This window comes from Saimiri boliviensis, chromosome 13, assembly GCF_048565385.1.
Source record: "Saimiri boliviensis isolate mSaiBol1 chromosome 13, mSaiBol1.pri, whole genome shotgun sequence".
Classification (NCBI taxonomy): domain Eukaryota; kingdom Metazoa; phylum Chordata; class Mammalia; order Primates; family Cebidae; genus Saimiri; species Saimiri boliviensis.
Genome location: NC_133461.1, coordinates 113235353 through 113259324, shown reverse-complemented (window position 1 = coordinate 113259324; position 23972 = coordinate 113235353). Strand labels below are relative to the sequence as shown.

General features: G+C 52.4%; 1 protein-coding gene across 8 annotated transcripts in view; it reads right to left on the bottom strand.

Annotated features, from left to right (window-relative positions):
- The window catches only part of ERICH1 (glutamate rich 1), a 67135-nt gene that overhangs the window by 20171 nt on the left and 22992 nt on the right, over positions 1-23972 (bottom strand). For 6 of the 8 annotated variants that reach the window (XR_012513344.1, XR_012513343.1, XR_012513342.1 and 3 more), the window contains exon 3: positions 11724-11861. Coding sequence is in view for 5 of the 8 variants with exons in the window: in XM_074384220.1 (XP_074240321.1) it covers positions 11724-11861 (138 nt within the window). In the remaining 3 variants the exon portion in view is untranslated. Of the gene's footprint in view, positions 1-11723; positions 11862-15289; positions 23385-23972 lie in introns of those variants that run through there. The other 2 variants (XM_074384221.1, XM_074384219.1) reach the window with 2 other exon arrangements.

The following is a 23972-nucleotide window of genomic DNA, read 5'->3' as shown; positions in this document are numbered from 1 at the left end:
TGCATGCCTGTAATCACAGCTACTCAGGAGGCTGAGGCAGGAGAATTGCCTGAACCCAGGAGGCGGAGGTTGCGGTGAGCCGAGATCGCGCCATTGCACTCCAGCCTGGGTAACAAGAGCAAAAAACTCTGTCTCAAAAAAAAAAAAAAAATAATAATAATAATAATCCCAGGAAAGAATTTAAGGCTTAGATAGGTTCACCGTGACTTTTATTAAACATTTAAAGAAAAAGCCTCGAGAGGCCAAGGTGGGCAGATCACCTGAGGTCAGGAGTTCAAGACCAGCTTGGTCAATACGGTAAAACCCCATCTCTACTAAAAATATTTTAAAAATTGTCCAGGTATGGTGATAGGTGCTTGTAATCCCAGCTACTTGGGAGGCTGAGGCAGGAGAATTGCATGAACCCAGGAGATGGAGGTTGCAGTCAGCGAAGATCGTGCCACTGCACTCCAACCTGGACAACAGAACGAGACTCCATCTCAAAGGAAAAGAAAAAACCAACACGTGTCTTACACACCCTTTTCCAGAGAGTAGAAAAGACAATGACCCTTGACGATTCTGACATCCATCACAGCTCTGGGCCCTCATGGCTCCGATACCTCTCACAGCTCTGGCCTCTGATGGTTCCGGCCTCACAGCTTCAGCTCCAATCCCTCACAGCTTTCACCCCTCACACTCCCAGTGCTCATAGCAAGTGACCCCTCAGAGCTCCAGGCCCTCCCAGCTCCAGCCATTCCCAGCAGCGACCGCTCCCAACCCCCTCCCCTCCCAACTCCCACCCCTCACAGCTCCCACGTCTTACAGCGAGTGACCCCTCACAGCTACCACTTCTCACAGCTACTACCCCTCACAGCTAACAGTCCTCACAGCTACCACACCTCAGAGCAAGTGACCCCTCCCAGCCCTGACCCGTCACCGTTCCAGTCCCTCCCAGCTTGGTGAAGCCCTCAGCGTCTTCACTCCCCTGACAAGGGCATGGCAAGAAGGGACTGCCAGGGGACCCTCTCTCCCACAGATGTCGCTACAAATGTTCCATATAAAATATGCACGAGATTCCAGTCACGTAAAGTATATGATAAAATCTCAAATCGAACTGCACTCAAAAGAAGACATCTAAATTGGATACAAGATACCTGCAAGAACTCACAGCCAAGGTCACATGTGATGGTGAAATGTTTTCTCCAGCAGGCCCTGTGACATCACTGTGGTCACCTCCACCCTGGGGCTCTGGGCAGGGCAAGAGGGAGACAACGTGTGCAAGAATTGGAAAGGAAGAAATAAAGCTGCCATCCCTGAAAATACAGAAAATCCAAGAGAATCCACAGACGTCACCCCATCAACAGGCGAGTGTGTTACGCACGCAGTGGTCACGACCCAGGAGAAAAAGGACTGCACCGCCAACACACAACGTGCAGTGCAAAGTCCTGACGGTGCGTGACAGAGCCCAGATCACACCACCCCCAGCTGCACACACGACCTGGCCCCACTCCTGTAAGGCTTCCTGGGCCGGGCAGAGGGGAGGATGGGTACTCCCGGGGCACGAGAAGACAGACACATTCACCATTTCAACGGTGGCAATGGTCCCAGGGTCAGGCTTACGTGGAGACTCATGAAACTGCACGCTGTGAACCTCAGCGAGGCTCCCTAAAGCTATTAAAAACGCCGTATCGCATCACAGCCCGTTTTGCACTTGCTGAGTTTCGGTTCATTCAGACACACGTGTTTCTCTGTAGTGATATTTTTCATTATGCTGTTAGGGTTCCCGCCAAGCCAGAAACCATTTCTTAAGCAGAAACCATACTTACATCTGGGTGGAAAGATGGCCAGCTGAGACTCTGCCCGGCTGAGGAACCCTCTCCGAGGCCCACCTGTGCACCTCTGTGCACTTCTGCAAGGCCCACTGCTCAGTGGCTTTAGCCAGGACCCCGCCCTTGACGCCTGACTGGGTTCCTCATCCCACCACCCGTCGTCGGTGATGTCTGATGGCCCTGTCTACCTTCACCCAGAATCCTGGCGGGTTGGTTTCGCCAGTCTCCTTGCCTTTGATGTCCTTTCTCAGAAGTGTTCCGTCTGCCACCCCTCACCCGCACCGCTGCTCCTTGGCTATGCATTCCCACTTTCCCTTCTTGTATTTGGTCTTGGGCGCGGTCTCTGTCCCCCAGTGCAAAACGCCGCTGTGGTGGTCCCTGCGCTATGGCGATGTGCTAACGAGGTCTTGCGTACCGCGCTGGGACAGGCGTCTTGACCGTGACACAATTACAGCCCCATTCTCCCAGCTTCGCCAAGTCTCATCAGAGGGGCCTCATTGGCATTCCGTTCTCAGATTTAGTGAGGAACACAGGACTGTAAGGAATATGACCCGAAATAAGGCAGCTGGCTCAGCAGGTCAAGGGTAGGACAGCTGAAGCTTCACCCAAGCAGCTCTGACACCCTGAGCATGTTCTCTGTGCTCTAAGTCCCAGTCACTCCGACATGGGGCCTTTTTATTCTGACGAACTGTGACCTCTCCGCTCATGCCGCACCCTTCATGTGACGTCTCAGAACCAGCTCCACAGATCCAGAATGTTCATGCCTCCCAGCGTGTCACTGTCTACGGCCTTCACACCCAGCAGCTGAAAGTGATGTGAGGGAACCAGAGGCTTGGCTATTTATAATCTGAGTGGCACTTCGAAAAGCTGCCATCCCCAAACATACCTTTCAGACAGGAAACTTTAAAAAGAGTCACAATGTGTCAAAACTCTCTCCACTACTATTTGGCACCTACATTCTGATGAACTGCTGGAGTAGAAATAGTTAGATACCGAAAATAACCACAGTCTTCAGATTATTCTAATTCGCACAGCTGCACCTTCATACATGAAAGTAGGCTAGGCGATTTAAAGGGAATATTAATTTTATTTTAGATTCAAAACTAGGCTACAAATTGCATCTGATAATTACCCTCAGGCTCCCAATGCCCCCGAGGTGCTAAATAAAAAGTAGTAAACTCCTTATGAAGCTCCTCTAAACCGTATCCGTGGAAGCAGATCTTTAAAATGTAGTAACATGAAAGGCTTCCAATTGCTGAGTCTGTTGTTTGCTAAAATCAGGGCAGTATTTTGTAATAACACACACAGATTATACTCATTTAGCTAAGGAAACACTGGGGTCTCTCAGATGTGAACACGGGGGCCTGCTGAGAAGCATGTCCAGCTGCGGAGGGCCCCAGGCCGGGTGGCTTAAGTCCCCTGGCGGCTCAGGGTGGGGTGACTCTTGCCCATAGCTGAGGTGGGCTGTGGCTGTTGCTTTCCACATCGAATATCTGCCAGAGAGAGAGCAATTCGTGTTTGGTTTGGCCTTTGAGGATAAAGCTCAGACCCAGTGTCCAGGGCTTCAGGGAATGGAGGGGGGTCATGCAGCTATGGGGACAGAGACTTTTCTCCAGGGCCTCGGCCACCAAGGGCTGCCTGTAGATGGGGAGCAACCCTCCAGGGTCAGTCACGAGGGTCGGCAGGTGCCCAAACGCCCTCTGAGTAGGGAGGACTTGAAGAGTTCCCAGTAACTTTTACAAAATGGATTCTAGCTCTCCTCTCTTAATGGATCTGAATCTGAAGCAATAGTTTCCAAAGACAGCAAGGGAGGTGCAGCCTCACAGCTGGAAATTCGGCTGCCTCCCCCCGCCCCCTCTGCCTGGCTCCATGCCAGCCTCGGGGCATGATTTAGCTTTTGAGTCTATATGGTACTGAAAGAACATATGGGACCTCAATATCATAAAAAACTGAGTGGGGCTAAAGTACAACAACCTAGATACTAAAGCTTTTGTGATTTTGAATTTGGATGCCTGGCAGGGATAAGGAACCACCAAAGGCAAGATTGATTCTGCTCTTGAAAGAGATGTGATCTGCTGCTAAGCTAAGTATCTGCCTTAGGAATGCTTGTTAAATATGTGGTCAAATATACGTTATTTCACAATCTTCAACACGACTAATTCCTGCATTCTTCTCTGAGACAGATTTGATACTGAAATAATCTCCAAATTTTCTAGGCTAGTTTTGAATAGGCTTGTATTATATGTACTCAAGAAAATGTTATTACGTTTCACGTTTACATGTTTGAGTCTTAAAAACTGACTAACAGGCGCTCAGTGGAAGAGTGAGTAGTGTCTCACCCATAAAACACTTTGAAAGATACTTTTAAAAACAACTCACATTCAGTCATCAATTTTCTATAACTTTCCATAAAATGGCCAACAAAATGATAAAAATTTTATAAGCAATAAAAGGCTTAAAATAGGGCAATAAAGTGCTAAACTCCCCTAAATAAAACTGTCAAAACCACAAGGCAAGTCATTAAATTTAAATTAGATGAAGGGAAATTTTTTAAAGAATAGGAAAGTCAAGAAAGTAAATCAGTACCAATGAAAAAAGGCATTGAATTATCCAATAAATATAAAGCTATAGTAAATAGAAAATTTAAACAGAGTAAATGCTCAAAAATGTTAAAATCAGATTATACTTGCGGGAGGCTCTGAAACTATGAAGTGTTTTGTAAATATTTTTCATTGACTTGGACTCGTGGCTTTTTGAGTTGAAAACTTAAATGCTCATTTACTTCACGGTTTTCAGTGGTAGCACAGAGAACAGGGAGGCTCTGAAGCCTGCAGCTTAATTCCAATTTCTGTCAAGACATGTTTTCCTCCCTGGGATATTTTAGCATCTTCAGAGGGCCGGTGCCTGACATTTCAAGGATCTTTCGTCATTGTCATGGTAGGGACTGCATTCATCTTTCTATTCCTGAGAGTCTTCAACTTTGGGCAATTCATGTATTATTTCTTCAGTAACTGGCTGGGCACAGTGGCTCATGCCTGTAATCCCACCCAGCACTTTGGGAGGCCGAGGCAAGCAGATTACTGGAGCCCAGGGGTTCGAGACCAGCCTGGCCAACATGGTGAAACCCCATCTCTACTAAAAATACAAAAAAAAAATTAGCTGGGTGTAGTGGCATCCACCTGCAGTCCCAGCTTCTCAGGAGGCTGAGGCAGTAGGATGGCTTAAACTCAGGAGGCGAAGGCCGCAGTGAGATTGTGCCACTGCACTCCAGCCTGGGTGACAGAGTGAGACTCCATCTCAAAATCATCATCATCATCATCACCATCATCATCATCATCTCCCACCTTTTTTCCTCATTCTTTTCTATTAGTTGAATAAATATTAATATCTAGCAAAATATTCATAAATCACTATTTTTTGTAACACATTCACTTAAAGCTAAAGTGGTGTAAAGGTTTACCAAGATCTAGATATTTCTCTAATCCAAACTGCTTAGGCGTATGTACCAACCATAACTTGGAAATCGAGTAACTGTGTTTTAAGAAAATAAACGGCAATCAGAACATATGCATTCTCTTCTTTCTTCCTAGGCAAGCTAAAGAAACCTTGCAGATCCTACTGGTGAGTTATTTCAAAGTCAGTGCCTGATGCCCCGCACCACTGTCTTTAATCAAACAAACAGCAATGCCATGATCGTTGGCCTCACGAAGTCTGGGAAGAATCCAGGAGATGGCCAAGACACAAAAGCATGTCCATACGCAGTGCTGGCGTTTTAGAACCCAGCACCGCGTCTTCCCATGGCTCAGAATGCATGCGACCTCTATGCAAAAGCTGTCATCTCACTGTGGGTAGGTTAAGGCAGCCAAGCAACCGATCTCTGGAAGGACACTGCAGAGATAGAGAGAGAGAGACAGAGACAGACAGAGACAGAGACACACAGAGAGACAGAGACAGGCAGAAAGAGAGACAGAGATGAGAGAGACAGAGACACAGAGACAGAGACAGGCAGACAGAGAGAGACAGAGAGAGACACAGAGACAGAGACAGGCAGACAGAGACAGAGATGAGAGACACACAGAGACAGAGACAGGCAGACAGAGAGACACAGCGATGAGAGAGACACAGAGACAGAGACAGGCAGACAGAGAGACACAGCGATGAGAGAGACACAGAGACAGAGACAGGCAGAGAAACGCGCGAGAGCCATCGGGAGCGCACGGCCCACAGCAGACGCCCTCCCCTGGGCCCAGGGTGGACACAGCTGACCGCGCCCAGCCCCATTTCACTACATCAGCAGGACAGGAAGGAGCCGCCCGGCTGTGGCTTCGTCAGGCCCCCGAGGCGGCGGGAGGGCTGAGAAGCCAGCCTGGGCCCTCCTCAGCGAGCGCGCCACGGGGACGTGGGAGACCCCAGAACGGGCGACCCTGTCCCAGCAGGTAGGGGGGACCCTCGGGGGACCCGCATCCAGCTGCGCTCCCCGCGCGCCTCCGTCTCCCGGGCGAACCGTCCCGCAGCGGCACCCCCTTGCGGCTGTGTCTAGGCACCGTCGCTCCACGCCGCTGCCCTGAGGCGCTTCCGGGGCGCAGGCGGGGCCCCTCCGAGAAGAGCCAACAGCCCCGCCTGACGGGCACAGCGGACACGCACGTGCGGGTCGGACTCACCCTCTGGTGGGGAAGCGGGGGCGCGAAGGGAGGGCGGCGGCGCGGGGAGCTCCCTGGCGGCCCAGGCGAGGCGGGACGCGGCACGGAAGGACCCCGAGCTGAAGTCACGGAACCCAGGCCAGGGCTCCTCGCGCCCGGCCCGCCCGAGCGGAGGCCGGAGCAGGTGGGCCTCGCGGCGCGGCCACGGAGGAATCGGGGGCGAAGCGCGGAGAGGAGCCCCCAACTCCCCCCTACAGAACGGAGCGCGCGGGACCAGAGCAGGCCTCGGAGGCTCCAGCGCAGACGAGACCCGGGTCTTACGAGCAGGGTCGGAGGCTGAGCGCGCCCGCAGCGAGGCGACGCCTAAGGACCCGTGTGAACCCCGAAGCCCCGACCGCAGCCCCCGCCCCAGTTCCGAAAGACGGGGAGACACCGGGACCCCTGTGAGCCCCGCAGCCCAGCGCCCCTTCCCCGCCCCCGTTCCATGACCCGCCCTCAGCCGACGCCACGCCCTGCCCTACACCGGCCCCACCCACACTCGACACCACGCCCTGCCCCACACCGGCCCCGCCCACACGCGACGCCCCGCCCTGCCCCACACCGGCCCCGCCCTCAGCCGACGCCACGCCCTGCCCCACACCGGCCCCGCCCTCAGTCGACGCCACGCCCTGCCCTACACCGGCCCCGCCCACACTCGACACCATGCCCTGCCCCACACCGGCCCCGCCCACACTCGACACCGTGCCCTGCCCTACACCGGCCCCGCCCACACTCGACACCATGCCCTGCCCCACACCGGCCCCGCCCTCAGTCGACGCCACGCCCTGCCCTACACCGGCCCCGCCCACACTCGACACCGTGCCCTGCCCCACACCGGCCCCGCCCTCAGTCGACGCCACGCCCTGCCCCACACCGGCCCTGCCCACACTCGACGCCCCGCCCACCCCGCCTCGGCTCCGCCCCCCGTTCCCTTCAGCTGGCGCTTCCGTCGGTTTCCTTTGCGCCGGCCCATTCTGTAGGTCGGGCTCACGCACAGGAGCCTCCCCAGCTAGGATCAGCTCCTACAACGCCAGGGCCCTCCCGGGCTCTGCCCATTCTTAGGGCCCCACCGCCCAACACCATCGTTTGAAAAGCATCTAATACAGTGAATTACTTGATAAACCCTGTTTACTCAGTATACTTCCAAAAAGGAAAAGATGTGGCTCAGAAAGCAAGCCCTGTTTTCAGAACCTAATCTAAGAAGAACGAGTGAAGCAGCTGAGCAGTGAAGAAAGGTAACTACCAGAAATGGAGGTCAAAGGAAACGGCTATTGAATAAAAACAATGAAAAGCTGAAATCTGAGCTTCCTGGCAGCCACAGAGAAAAGGGTATCAATGAGGAATCCCTCTCTTACCCAACACGAAGTGCACCAGTTCATAAGAACAAAATATTTTTCTAGCACTGAACTCTAAAGGGAATACTTTTCACTTGGATTTTTACATAACTGCTAGTGACTGTACAGTGAATGAGGAACACGATTTTAAATGATAGTTTTACAAAAAGGAAAAAATGCCAACCCTCTCCAGGTCTTTTGATTCATCTGCAATAAAAGAGGACTATAAAAACTGAAACTCCAAGATGATGTCCTCCCGGAGAGGTGCACTCATATAAACTAGGTGTACAGCTCACTTATGATCTTCTTGTTTTTTCAAGACAGAGTCTCATCACTCTGTTGCCTAGGCTGGAGTGCAGTGGTGTGATCTTGGCTCACTACAGCCTCCGCCGCCCCAGTTCAAGCGATTCCTGTTCCTCAGCCTCTCAAGTAGCTAGGATTACAGGTGCGCACTACCACACCTGGCTAATTTTTTGTGTTTTTAGTAGACATGGGGTTTTGCCATGTTGAGCAGACTATTCTCAAACTCCTGACCTCAGGTGATCTGCCTGCCTTGGCCTCCCAAAGTGTTGGGATTACAGGGGTGAGCTACTGCGCCTGGCCTCACCTATGATCTTGATTTGATATAAGATAAGCATTTCTGAAACCTAATGGACTGATCAATTCCTGTGTTCCCTGAGCGAGGCTCTCAGATGCTGGCGGTGTCCCCACACCCCTTGTCTCCTCCTGGAGGCATGTGGCAGGAGCAAGAAGGTGCACCACCAAGCAAGTTGCCAGTCAGGGTGTGCCACTGGAAAACCCAGGGAAGAGAGGCATGCTGGGGGCACTGCAGACATTTTCCTCTAAAAATTACATGACTGTGCTTGCGTCCTGCACAGTGGCATAGGGACAGGCTCTCGTGCTGTGGGGAAGGTGTGGCGTCTCCTGTGCATTCAGTGTCCCCACAGTGGTCAGCTGGGCCCACAGTCCTGGAGTCCACGCAGGAGATGACGGATGTAAAGGGTATTTTGAGGACAACATGACTTATCGCAGCAGCCCGGAGGGATCTTCACATCACTGTAACAGACTCTGTAACTTCATGGAGGGCAGTGTCCCTACAACGTGCCAGGACCGTGAGCACAAGAGTGTCCTGCCAGATAAGTGAGTTTGCCTACTACATGTGTCTGGGTAGCATTTTCCATGGAGAATCTGCCAAAAGGGACATCTTCTGGCATAATTTACAGCGGCCTGTTCTGTCACTAACAGGCCACAGGTTTCCTAGCTTCTGGAGAGCAAGACGCAGCCCCACGTCAACAAGATGAGTACATGCATGTTTCTGTCTAGAGCCGAGACCCTCAACCCAGGTGGGAGAGGTCCCAGAACCACATCCGACACTGCACCATCCAAGACTTCACACAGCCCACCCCTTTCCGCCCGTTCCTGACCCAGAGTCTGTGCCTGTTGCATTCAGAGGCTACCCAAAGAACAAAGACAAGACAGCCTGAGGTGCTGGTGCTGACGTCTGTGTCCTGGCTTCTGGGCACAGCCTGCCTGTCTTCAGGACAAAGACACACAGGCCCTAACCGATAGGGTCACCAGCACTCAATCTCCATTTCTCACAAGGCAGTGTCAGGAACCCAGGACAAGACAAAGGGCAGGGCCTCAGCCTGATGGGCCAGGACCTGCAGACCCAAAGGCGCAGCAAGTAAGGAAACGAGGGTGGAAACCAGGCTCAGAGGCCGCGCAGCCAGAAGGGGCCGTGCTGAGGGCTGAGCACCGGGTGTGCCACCCCTTTCTGGGCGACAGGGCCCTGGGCAGCTGATCCAAGTCGCCGAGGGCCGCCCCACAGGGCAGGGCTGCACAAGGTCCTGAGTGCCAACACCCAGGGGTCTGGTGCCAGGCACGGCAAAGGCAGAAACAAACAGTGCTTTCCTCTCTCTGCAGCTTCCTGGGAGCCACAAGGTAACAGATATGTGAGCCCAGCGTGTTCAAAATGGAAGCTGGCGAACTGTTTCCAAGAGAGACCATGGCGATGTTGGCCGTGACTTTTCCAGCTCCACTTCTCACCTCTGTGCTTAAAACTGCAATCGAAGGAAGGTGAGGTGCGGTGGCTCATGCCTGTAATCCCAGCACTTTGGGAGGCTGAGGCGGGTGGATCACTTGAGGTCAGGAGTTCGAGACTAGCCTAGCCAACATGGAGAAACCCAACTCTACTAAAACTGGAAAAAATTAGCTGGGTGTGGTGGCGGGTGCCTGTAATCCCAGCGACTCGGGAGGCTATGGTAGGAGAATCGTTTGAACCCGGGAGGCAGAGGTTATAGTGAGCCAAGATCCTGCCATTTGCACTCCAGCCTGGGCAACAAGTAAAACTCTGTCTCAAAAAAACAAAAAACCTGCAACTGGAAAAGCTCAAAAGGTCTCCTTCTTGCCGTGCCAACCTTGGAGGGTCAGAGGGAGAGGGGTCCCATCCTTGCTTCTCCTGGCCTCTGGCAGCTGAGGGCCCTGTATCGGCTCCCCAGCTGCAAGGCTGTGCTCAGGGCTTGCTCTGGGCCTTTTCTCCTTCTTTTTGAAAAACAAAGGTAGGAATCACGAGTAAAGTGTGGCCATGGCTACCTTTTCTCCAACTTTACCATCTCAAGTCACTGGTGCCAGCCCATCCCGACAGCCTGCCTGGGGGAGGTGGCAAGGGACCTGGACAACAGGGAAAGAGCGACGCCTCAAGGGATCCTGGACACACGTCCTCAAGAAGCAGCTTGCGAAAAGACATGCCTGCCTATTGGTGCAAACGCCTTTCCACTTCCTGTGAGAACACTGCCCTGGCTCAGTCCTGACACGGCACACGCAATGCTGGCTCATGGCCAAGTGAGCCTTCTACCCTGGGGTCCAGCACAGGCCTGCCCTCGGGAACGTGAGCCACATGGACAACTGGGCACAACAGGGCGTGAGAGTCGACCTTGGACACCAGGGAGGGTGGGAGCAGGTGCCAACGCGTTTTCTTATTCCACAGGTTAAGGAGACAGCGAAGCATATTCACCCAAAGTCATTTATCTTCATAAGAACACAATTAAATTTTCTAGTTAAATAATCTATGTATCTAATGACTGTTTTTCAAAGATTTGCAACAGGGCTTCAAAGGATGAATCCATTATTCCCTAGTTATGTCGTTTTTGTTTTTATGGTTTCTGATCCTTTAATTAGGACGCCAGAAAGATAAACGCAGTCAAAAATCACATTTTGTTGATATTCAAATTAATTAACGTTTATAATATAGAGTTTCTTACTTTATATTGTTACAGATCATCTAGGTCCAACTTTTATTTGAAAATTCTAAATCCTCTGGTGCTCCTTAAAAAAGATCAACATACAGGGAAAACCCCCCGAAGGTAAAGATGTTATGGGTGACTTCCGCTTTTCCACGCTCCAAAGTGAACTGTATGAAGAGGATACTGCATGTTCTTTCATTCATAAGATATGCAACAATAGCAATTAGAATAATTTTTTCCAAAAGAAATTCAAAATAAGTTATTTCCTTGATTGCAAAGTCGATGTACGATTTCAGAAATTTTGAAAAACTTGGAAAATCAAGGAAATAATGTTTTACTAACCCAAGACAAGTTAACGGTTATTTAATGGTATTTACCATGTAACCCTAGAGTGCTTCCAAAGCCTTAAACAGGGGCTACAGACGCATTCCCACTTGAAGTCTCCCCCATCTAAAGCCTTTTTTCCTGTCATTGGCAAGTTTTTTAACCATCATTTGTACTGGCTGTAAAATACATGGGTACGGTTCATTATACAGCGTAACAACGTGCTCACCCTCCCCACCCAGTACAAACTTAGATAAAGGTATTACAATACGGAAAATTGGGAAATAAGTAGTTCATCCGCAAAGACGTCCGCCTTTCCTCCCGCCCACACTTTACCTTCTGTGTCATCCCCGCTGGAGACCTTCTCGGGGCTCCTGCAGCTGCTGGGCTCTGTCCAGCGGGGGACGTAGCCCTCGGGAGGCCCTGGGGCCGTGTAGAGCCGCCTGGTCGTCAGGGTCTCAGAGCCAGCGTCTGCTACACAGGAGGAAAATGACAGGAACCGGTAAATTTCATGAAACGCAGTCATTTATTTAACTGCCCTGATTACATCAGCATCATTTCTCTAACCAAATTCATTCAAGACATGAAATCAAATAGGTCAATAAAACGTAACCACTGTCATAAATACTGATTTAAATACGTCAAGTATTTTCCCAAAAAAGCAAGTCAGCTACACATCTAGCCAAGAAAAAGGGAACTACCCGTGATTATTTAAATTCACATTAAATTACTTATTATGTAAACTTCTGGGTTTTTGTAATACAATATAAAAACATAAGTAATTTATGAGTCTCAAGCAGCAAATAGAAATAGTCCACATAACACAGCCTTTGTCATCAGACCAGGAGTCCCTCGGGACTTTAGGACACGCACTTCTGGGTCTTTTTCTCCACACATGCTAACAACATGTATACACTGTGTGTGTCTGTGTGTGCACAGACACACACAATAACAGACACACATGCACGCAGACACACAAACATCCAGAAAACACAGAGACAACACACAGATACACACACACAGAGACAACACAGAGATACACACACAAGACATGCGCAGACACTTAAGCATCCAGAAAACACACACACACACAGACACACAGAGACGACACAGACGCAGATACACACAAATACACAGACAACTCACCCAGAGGCACACAGACACAGACAACATACAGACCACACACACAGGGACAACACACACAGACAGAGAGACATGTACAGAGATAGAGAGATATACAAATACACAAGTGCACAGAGACACACATACACCTTCATGGGATTGTGTCACATGCTTTAGTATACGCTTACATAAGTTGTACATTTGTATCTTACATGTATAATATTGTTTAGAGTGAATACAGTGTGTTAAAATGACACATGGTAACTCAAATCTGCACACTTTTAATGGCTCCATCACATCCTAGGCAATGGAATCGTAACCAGGACTTAACCACTTTCCTCCATGGCCGCGTGGAGCTGACTGACCGTGGACGGCTGCGGGGGCCTCCCTGCTTTGTGCCCCTCTGTGCACATGGCTGCTTGGTTCCTGCACAGGGAACTGCTGGTTTAGGGGCAGGAGATTTTGGGCTTTTCATGGACAGTCTGGAAGGCAGTAGGGCCACTTCCTCTCAAGCTGTTGTCCAACGCTGGGCAGCCTCAGCCTGTTTAGTCTTCTGTTTTGCATGTAGAATATGGCAGTGACTCTCTTGCAGGTGACAAACACAAGTGGACATCCCAGCTGGAATTTCACCAAACGATAGGCCTTTTATTTTGAAAACAACAATTGCAGATATTGAGCAAAATCACTAACATATGCAATAGAATGTAACCATAAAAACCCTGAAGCCTTTCCAGGTTCCACTGTCGTCAATACATTCTGCTCTCTTGAAGGTTGGGTGCCAGAATCCCAGTTCTTAAAGTAATCTGATTCACCGTGGCTCATTAATTACTATGCTATTCACTGCAAGAGTCAAGGGCAGATGGAGACGGCTTCTAAGCACACTGTCCCGTTGGGGAAATCAACATTTGATCATTTTTCACAGAGTATTTTGGAAGCTTTTAATCAGCTAAATCTTTCTTAATAAGAAAGTTAAACAGAACTTAGAAATGTCATTGTTCACTTAATCATTGGGATGGACACAGGAGCATCAGGGAGCACTCCGCTCATGCAGAGAAAAAAAGGACACAGCTAAGAAGACGGGTCCAGGACGTACCGCGCCAGGGACACAGTTCCGGTCTGTGAGGCACCTGTGGCCAGGGCTGGGCTTCTAAGTGGCATGTGGGGCCTCCTGCCAGTCACAGGCACCAGACAGACACAGAGCAGGCACCCCGCGGGGCCTCAGCCTGCCTGTCTGTGAATCACGGTCACCATGTTTATCTACAATGGCCTCTGGTTCTGATTTTTATGTTCTTTTGTTTAAGTTATGGTTTACTGTGAGGGCACTGATGCCTTGCACAAGCTGGACGTTACCTGTCTTGATCAGGTGCAAGGAAGAGACCAGGTACCTTTATAGGGTGGGCAACAGCGAGGGTTCCCCTGATGCAGAGAATGCGGTGCGTGTGAGCACAGCTCCCCTGTACCTGGCATCTAACAGTCACTACCCTCCAGAAAGGTCACCCTAAATCACATTCCTTTGTTTTTTTTTGAGATGGAGTCTGGCTCTGCACCTAAGCTGGAGTGCAGTGGCACGACCTGAGCTCACTGCAACTTCTGCCTCCCAGGTTCGAGCAATTCTTGTTCCTCAGCCTCCCGAGTACCTGGGACTAGGTCAGAATGCCAGCACCCTGCTGGAAAAGTCACAAGCACCGGCATCCCTCGGGGAAGCAGAGGAGCGTAGTGGCTCAGAGCCCTGGGGTGACAGGCAGTGGGTGCCCCGCGGGTTCCACCAACATCACCCCTTCGCAGGTGTCACTGCACCCAGCTCCTTTCTCCCGGTCACATTCCCCTCGGCTTCTGTGGGCTGCTCCTGGCAGCCAACAGCTATGGAGGGGCTCACAGCCAGCCCCTGGCCTGCTTCAGGAGAGCGCAGGGTACCTCCCAGCCCTGTGCGGACCGGACCCTCGTCCATTCCCTCGTGGCTCTCCCACCATCTTTCAAAGTTCATCCTGTCTTTCCCCACAGCCCTTGCACTTGCTTCACCGAGAAAGCAGAGAAATCAGAGACTTTCACAGGCACCTGCCACGAGGCCAGCTGTGAGCAGAACCTGCATCTGACACAGATCCCTGAACACAGGCTGAGAGAGTGCACCGGTTCCTGCCTCCCTCCCTCCCCTTAATCCCCTCCCTCCCATCAGCCTCCACCTGTGCTGGCTCCTCCCACCCTCCACTCCTCCCCTCCCTCCCCATCAGCCTCCACCTGTGCAGGCTCCTCCCACCCTCCACTCCTCCCCTCCCTCCCCATCAGCCTCCACCTGTGCGGGCTCCTCCCACCCTCCACTCCTCCCCTCCCTCCCATCAGCCTAGGACTGTGCGGGCTCCTCCCACCCTCCACTCCTCCCCTCCCTCCCCATCAGCCTCCACCTGTGCGGGCTCCTCCCACCCTCCACTCCTCCCCTCCCTCCCATCAGCCTAGGACTGTGCGGGCTCCTCCCACCCTCCACTCCTCCCCTCCCTCCCATCAGCCTAGGACTGTGCGGGCTCCTCCCACCCTCCACTCCTCCCCTCCCTCCCATCAGCCTAGGACTGTGCGGGCTCCTCCCACCCTCCACTCCTCCCCTCCCTCCCATCAGCCTAGGACTGTGCGGGCTCCTCCCACCCTCCACTCCTCCCCTCCCTCCCATCAGCCTAGGACTGTGCAGGCTCCTCCCACCCTCCACTCCTCCCCTCCCTCCCCATCAGCCTCCACCTGTGCTGGCTCCTCCCACCCTCCCCTTCATCCCCTCCCTCCCCATCAGCCTCCACCTGTGCTGGCTCCTCCCACTCTCCACTCCTCTTCTTCCTTTTGGAATCCTCCGTGGGGCTCACAGTGACTTTCCTCTCAGGAGGCAGCCGGCATTACCAGTGGCTGCATGTGCTGGAAGGACTCTTAATGTGTACACAGATGCACACATATTATTCTTTCCTTTTAAATGAATCCAGCAGCTAACTCTCCTGGCCTCTTGCTTTTTCACCCATGGCCTGTCTGGGTGCTGGCTCTGAGGCTCCCTCCCGTCTCTCCTGACAGCTGCGAATGGTCCCAGGGGACAGGGCGGCCACCACTCACTCTCCAGCCTCCTGAAGGTGCAGGCCTGGCCTTGTCTTCTCTGCACAGCAATGGAGAAGCCTGAGCACACCGGCCCCATGCGGGCACCTGAATCAGCAGGAGACAGGGCTGGAGGCAATGCCAGGGGCCATGTGCACCTCATCCTACCCACTACACCCCACACCTGAGGGGTGCCGCCAGGGCGTCCAGATAGAAGTTTGGCTCAGAATCCCAGTGACAGGCCTGCAGGCCCCCAGCCCCAGGCGACGCTGCCTCCTGCCACCTCCTGCGTCCCTCATCAGACTGTCTGCTCCCTCTCCTGGCACTGAGCCCGTGGGCTGAGGGTAGGTCTGGGGTCAGGGCAGCCTCTGCTTGGTCTTTGCCATTTTGGTCTCCCTGCCCCTGCCCACCCTGCACAGCCCTTGTGGAAGCTGCACAGTGCCTGCCCCCACAGCTACCCACCCGGGTACCCCTCTCAGGATGGAAGGGAGTTCAGGGGTCAGCAAAGGTTTTCTGTGAGCAGATGCCAGACACACAGGGGATTCAGCATAAGCAGCGGCAGTGCATGGGGTCTGAGAGAGCAGAGGGGATGATGGGTGTGGGGTGACCTGGGCTTGAGGCCCTGGGAGAGGCCACCCCTCGGACAAGGAGTGTGGGGAATGAGGCAGCTTCCTGATGGGCCACAAGGCACAAAAGTCCCTGCGTGTGGGGCTGGGCCCAGGCTGGAGAGCTCACGGGGGCTACAGAGGTGTGCACCTGAGACACAGGAGCTGTCGCAGCTGGGAGTGGGTGGGGGCAGGGGAGCCACAGGCATGAGTTCTGGGTCCCCCAGGTGCAGGGGCTGTGGATCGGATTGAGTTTAGCATGCAGAAGGGAATTAGCCAAAGACAGAACACTAATATTTTAAGACATCCTGTAAACTACCCTCCAGAAAGGCCACCCTAAATCACATTCCTCTTTTTTGAGATGGAGTCTAGCGTTGTAGCGCACACCGGAGTGCAGTGGCGCAATTATCAGCTGAACTGCAACTTCCGCGTCCCAGGTTCAAGCGGTTCTCATTCCTCAGCCTCCCAAGTAGCTGGGACTACAGGCGCGCACCACTACGCCCAGCTAATTTTTGTGCTTTTAGTAGAGACTGGGTTTCGCCATGTTGCCCAAGCTGGTCTTGAATTCCTGATCTTAAGTGATCCTCCCACCTCGGCCTCCTAAAGTACTGGGATTATAGGCATGAGCCACCATGCCTGACCCTGAATTACGTTTCCACAAGCAATTTATGAGTATCCATTTTCTTGAATACTCAATGACAAGGTGGTCATTGAAAAATCACATACTTTTGAAAAATCTTCTTTAAAAAAAAGTTTTTTAGAGACAGGGTCTTGCTCTGTTGCGCAGGCTAGAGTACAGTGGTGCGATTATGGCTCACTGTCTCCTTGAGCTCCTGAGCTCAAGAGATCCTCCCGCCTCAGCCTCCTAAAGTGCTGGGATTACAGGCGTGGGCCACTGTGCTTGGCTTGAAGTCTTTTGTCAGTTTTGCTGGCAAAAAGTGGCAGAGACCCGCACGTGTGCACATGCCGACAGCTCCACAGTCAGTCCTGGCTGTCCAGCTTCCAAGCTACAACTCATCACAGCTGTTTCACGTGCAGTGAAAGGTCCCACAGCCTCGTGGTTGCTTGGGGAAGGGGCTCCGCTGTGGAAGTCCCAGCCCCATTGGGTGGGCTCCTCCACACAGATGAGGTTTGCTGTCTTTCACAGACTCTTAACCAGCAAATCAGTCTTGGTAAAATACTCCTTTATCAGAGGCTTCCATGTGGCAGATAAAATAAGAAAAACTTTCCCAAAAAATATTTAATAATGCCAGATAAAACAGCAAACCTGCCTACAATGCGCAGCCCGGCTCTCAAGTCAAAGGCAACCCTGGTCCAAAAATGAAGGAGGAAAAGAAGCCGAGAGGAAGAGCAGCATCACGGACAATGCGGACTGTCCCCAAAGCATCTGCCAACGACACAAATGCAAGCACGCGTTCAAGACTTTTTTTTGCTGCAACTTGACCTGATTTTAAAATACACATGGAAAAGCCAAGGGCCAAGAAGAGCAGAGCAATGGCTGGAGAAGAACCAGGCGGATGGGCCTGCCCTGCCGGATGGGAGCCACTGTACCCACAGGTCTGCCCTGCCGGATGGGAGCCCACTGTACCCACAGGTCTGCCCTGCCGGATGGAGGCCCAGTGTACCCACAGGTCTGCCCTGCCGGATGGGAGCCACTGTACCCACAGGTCTGCCCTGCCGGATGGGAGCCCACTGTACCCACGGGTCGGCCCTGCCGGATGGAGGCCCACTGTACCCACAGGTCTGCCCTGCCGGATGGGAGCCACTGTACCCACGGGTCTGCCCTGCCGGATGGAGGCCCACTGTACCCACCGGTCTGCCCTGCCGGATGGAGGCCCACTGTACCCACAGGTCTGCCCTGCCGGATGGGAGCCACTGTACCCACAGGTCTGCCCTGCCGGATGGAGGCCCAGTGTACACACAGGTCTGCCCTGCCGGATGGAGGCCCACTGTACCCACAGGTCTGCCCTGCCGGATGGGAGCCACTGTACCCACAGGTCTGCCCTGCCGGATGGAGGCCCAGTGTACACACAGGTCTGCCCTGCCGGATGGAGGCCCACTGTACCCACAGGTCTGCCCTGCCGGATGGGAGCCACTGTACCCACAGGTCTGCCCTGCCGGATGGAGGCCCAGTGTACACACAAGTCTGCCCTGCCGGATGGAGGCCCACTGTACCCACAGGTCTGCCCTGCCGGATGGGAGCCACTGTACCCACGGGTCTGCCCTGCCGGATGGAGGCCCACTGTACCCACGGGTCTGCCCTGCCGGATGGAGGCCCACTGTCCCCACGGGTCTGCCCTGCCGGATGGAGGCCCACTGTACCCACGGGTCTGCCCTGCCGGATGGGAGCCACTGTACCCACGGGTCTGCCCTGCCGGATGGAGGCCCACTGTACCCACGGGTCTGCCCTGCCGGATGGAGGCCCACTGTACCCACGGGTCTGCCCTGCCGGATGGAGGCCCACTGTACCCACGGGTCTGCCCTGCCGGATGGGAGCCCACTGTACCCACGGGTCTGCCCTGCCGGATGGAGGCCCACTGTACCCACGGGTCTGCCCTGCCGGATGGGAGCCCACTGTACCCACGGGTCTGCCCTGCCGGATGGAGGCCCACTGTACCCACGGGTCTGCCCTGCCGGATGGGAGCCACTGTACCCACGGGTCTGCCCTGCCGGATGGGAGCCCACTGTACACACGGGTCTGCCCTGCCGGATGGGAGCCCACTGTACCCACGGGTCTGCCCTGCTGGATGGGAGCCCACTGTACCCTTGGGTCTGCCCTGCTGGATGGGAACTGCTGTGCCCATGGGTCTGCCCTGCCGGATGGGAGCCCACTGTACCCACCGCTCTGCCCTGCTGGATGGGAGCCCACTGTACCCACGGGTCTGCCCTGCTGGATGGGAGCCCACTGTACTCATGGGCCTGGATGGCAATCCATCATACCCCAGAGGAGCCGGGAAGCTGGATGAGAACATGCCATACCCCAGAGCAGCTGGGAAGCCAAGGCACAGACGTGGGCCCGGGACAGAGGGCTGAAGAAGTGCAGCCCAGGTGAGCAACACGGAGCCAGAGCCGGAGCCGGACCACCACCTCCCACCAGACAACAACTGCCAGGGCAAACGCTGTCTGACCATGACACATGTATTTTTTAGAAAAAAGTATAAAATATATTTGTTATTGGGGTAGATTTTAGGTACAGATTTACAAAACACAAAAACTATGAAATTAAAGATCAGGTCACATTATATCAACTTCTAAACAACAGAAGACACTGATGTTTTTAAGTGAAAAGGCAATCCACAGAGAGAAGGTGTTTGTAGCACATACAACACCCATGGCCAGGGCTTTGGAATATCTAAAGAACCCCAGAAATTAGTAGGACAAGCCCGACAGAAACATGGGCAAAGGCAGACAGCCAGGAGGTGGGAAAGGCTGTCTGGTTTCCCTAGCAATGGGCCACATGTATTGGAGAAAAACAGAAACCTCACATTCGATTAGTGAGACTGCAAACACTCTGTATTAAACGGGGCCTGGAGAAGCAGGAACACCAGGTGCGTGGAGCAAGTGCGCAGCGGCACAGCTGCTTTAAAGACAAGCTGGGAATCTGTCACTAGGTTGAAATGCACACATCCCAGAACCAGCACCTCTCTAGGCACATACCCCAGGAAAACTCACAGGGGCAGGACAACTCCCGAGTGCAGACACACAAAGAAAGCAGAGAACGATGTTATAACCACAGGAGCGACACTTCCCACTTCCAGCCAAGGTGGAAAAGACTCAAACAGACACTTGAAGAAATGCAAATGAACAATAAGCATGATCAAAAGCAAAATGCGAAAGAGACCAGACAATGCCGCACATATGGCAGAATTCACTTACGACTCTCACGACACCTGCAGGATTCACCCTTGTGACTCTCACGACACCTGCAGGATTCACTCTTGTGACTCTCATGACACCTGCAGGATTCACTCTTCACTCTTGTGACTCTCACGACACCTGCAGGATTCACTCTCACGACTTTCACGACACCTGCAGGATTCACTCTTGTGACTCTCATGACACCTGAAGGATTCACTCTCGTGACTCTCACGACACCCGCAGGATTCACTCTCACGACTCTCACGACACCTGCAGGATTCACTCTTGTGACTCTCATGACATCTGCAGGATTCACTCTTGTGACTCTCATGACTCTCAAGCTCCAGGTCCCAGGACAGGTGATGGTAATGGCTTGGCAGGAGGGTTCACATCTTGGGTAGGAGTTACACTGTGTACACAGCTAACTGCCAAGACTCGCCAAAGTGAACCCTTTCAGTTCGCACAGCCCTGGTGATGGATGCAGAGGGCAGGGCAGAAGTCAAAGGCAGGAGCGAGAGCTGGATGCCCAGGGGACCAGGAGGAAGCCTGTCTCAGTCCTTGCTGCTGATAGTAGCAGTGGGTGTTCTCCCCAGGCTGGGTACACCCCAGGCCTGGGGTCAGCTGAAGGAGGGTCCAGCAAGGCACTGAGAGCTGGAGGCACAGAGATGCCCACACCACCCAGGCAGGCAGCAAGTCTGCAACCACGCACATGAGCTACATGAGCTTCCACCTCAGGAGCTGGAAACTAAAAGGGCTTACGTCCACCTTCTGAGAGAGGCAGAAGGGCCTCTCGTGCCCCCGTCATCAGGAACACTGCGGGGAGGGGCTGTGCGAGCAGCCAAGTGGACAGAAACGAACCACCCTGTTAATGACACGTCAGTCAGATACAGATGAAGGGCAGAAACAAACGCAGACACCCCACCCTGCTCACAAGGCCCCGCCAAAATAAGAGTTAGTGGGTTTGCAACACACAGAGGACAAATGAGGACAGATGAAAAAGGACGGTGCTGAAGGTGCAAAGCAGGCGGGATCCTGAGTCCTACAACGGCCGCCAAGACACAAGACACAATGAGACCTGCTCCAGCGCGGCTGCCAGGGAGCCGGGAAGTGGGGAGGAGAAAGGGTGTAGGCGGGTGGGCTGCAGAAGGCTCCCCACCTCCGGCAGGAGACAGGATTCATTCGGGAGCCCCAGGCACCACCACTGGAGGTGAAGACGCCATAAGGTAAGCAGGGAGAGAGAGCCCGTCCAGAGAACACGGGAGGCGCTTCCCTCCTCCCTCCCGCTCTGACGCTGACACGCAATGACAGAAACAAGGGTGGAAGATGAGTTTGAGAGAATTTCCCAGCAAGTGGACACAAATCAAAAATAAGGGAGAAGATGTAAGCAAAAAAGGGGGACTACTGGGAGACTCAATGTCTGAATGACAGGAATTTCACAAACCAGAGATTGAAAGCAAAGAGGAGGAAATAAACGATCATGCAAACAGGACAGTGGTATGTGCTCCCAGGCTACGGAGGCCACGGCAGATAAAAAGAGGCCACGCTCAAACCTCAGGGCAACGGGCCACCATGCGAAAGCCTGAAGCAAACCCCCAAAGAGTCCCGATGGAGAAAAACTGCTCATAGCCAAAGGAATCGAGGCTCAGTATGACAACTGCCTTCTCACAGCGACACTGGATGTTAAAGTCTTCAAGCGTGAGGGACAATTTTTAGTCTAGAATTCTATACCCTGAAAACTTTTTTTTTTTGAGACGGAGTCTCACTCTTGTCGCCCAGGCTGGAGGGCAATGGTGTGCTCGGCTCACTGCAACCTCCGCCTCCGCAATGCAAGTGATTCTCCTGCCTCAGCCTCCCGAGTAGCTGGGATTACAGGTGCCCGCCACCAAGCCCAGGTAATTTTTTGTATTTTTAGGTGAGATGGAGTTTCACTATGTTCGTAAGGCTAGTCTCAAACTCCTGACCTCAGGCAATCCACCCGCTTCAGCCTCCCAAAGTGCTGGGATTACAGGCCTGAGCAACTGCGCCTGGTCTACCCTGAAAACTTTAAAGTACAAGAATTATGGTATACTTGACCTTCAAGATCTCTAAAATATGCATCTCCCAAAAACCATGAAGATCTCTAAAATATGCATCTCCCAAAAACCGTGTTTCAGGAAGTTACTAGGGAATGTGTTTCAACAAAATAAAAGCGAACCCCAAAAATGAAAAGACAGAGGCCCAGGACAGCAAAAGGTGTCCCAGGGGCAGTGAGAGGACTTGGAGCAGCCCATAACGGGGGCAGAATGGTCTGGAAAAGCCACGAAGATGAAGCTCATTGAGTCCTGGATGTGTCTGACCATAGAACAAAGACAGGGTGGTACAGGAGAAATCAGTACTGCTAAGTGGAAGAAAATTTAAAAATCCAAAAAAACTATTAACTCTCTACTAAAGCTCCGCTCATTATACTAGAGGTTACACCAAATGCAATAATCCTCTTATGTGACTCAGCAAGAAACAGAGTTTACAGAGACATTAACATGTAAACAATACTGATGTACAAACATTTTGAAGAACTTATATTAGGAGGACAAGGGTCGTAAAAAATACGCGTCTATGGTGGGGGAAGGTGCTAAAAAACCCGAAATCCTTAGTTTCCAAAGTCAATACATAAGACTTAATCCCCTCTCCTACCAAAACAGAGAGAAAAAAGAAAACACGAAGCAGCAGTGTGAGTGTGTGAGTCTGAAACAGGAGGGATTTACTCAGGAGCAGCAGCTGTGGAGCTGGAGGGATAATAATTCCTGCAGAATTCTTCAGATCTAAAATATATGCAAGATATAACTGACAAAAATTTTTTTAAAGGTTCAATATGGGCTCTTTGGTGAAAGAAATTTACCAAAATGCACACACACCGGTTATTTCGGTGGCTGACAAATCAGTCTTACTTTTGGGACAAATGGAATTATCAATACTCTTCCGAATGAATGAAACAGAGATCGTGTAAAGCGAACAAACATCAATCAATTGGCTAACTCATTGCTAAAATTACCACACTCTGTCCTGACTATACAGGATCATTTTCCTCCGTCTCACATCCAAGAACTGATGTGGGTGCTGTTCCTCATCCAGCTGCTTCCTGTCCCTCAGGGGATGGCACTCGGCCCAGCCTAGATGTCCGGCAGGCCTCCCCGGGATGCGCATCTCAACGGACACTGCACAGTGGCCTGCGCGGAAGTGATCCATGCTTCTTACCTTTTCTGTTGTGATTTCATCATCTTGCCCCTGGCCAAGACTTCTCTTTTTCCAGGTGTAACTAAATGGTAACATTTTTCCTTTAAAATTTCCAAGGCATAACGCTTCAAAAAATATGTTCCTGTTTCATGATAAAATGAAACAAAAGAAATCAATCAACTGGGCATAGAAGGGAACTTTCTCAACACGATAAAGGCCACACATGAAACCTACAGCTAATGTCACATAGGATGGTGAAAACGGGGATGCTTTCTCCTTAAGATCAGGAATGAGACCAGAACTCCCACTCATGGCGCTTTTTGTCAACATCATGTTAGAACTTCCAGCCAGGGCAATTAGTCAGCAATAGGAACAAAAGGAAGCAAAGGGCATCCAGACTGGACAGCGAAAAGTAAAACTACCTTTACTCACAGAGGAGAAGTAAAACTACCTGAAACCGCAGATGACGGGTTCGTGCAGGGTGACGCACCACACAAGATTCTGGTGAAAGACTGATGGCGGACCCATGAGATGATGACACTGGTTTCCCCGTACCTTTTTAATGTCTGGATACATGAACACTCAGAGTGTGTTGCAGCTGCCACCGTGTTCAGCACAGGCCCGTGCTGTGTGGACGAGCAGCCTGGGAGCAACAGGTTGTGCCACGGCCCAGGCCTGCAGCTGGCTCTGCCGTCTGGTGTCTAAGTACACCTTGCGATGCCCACACAAC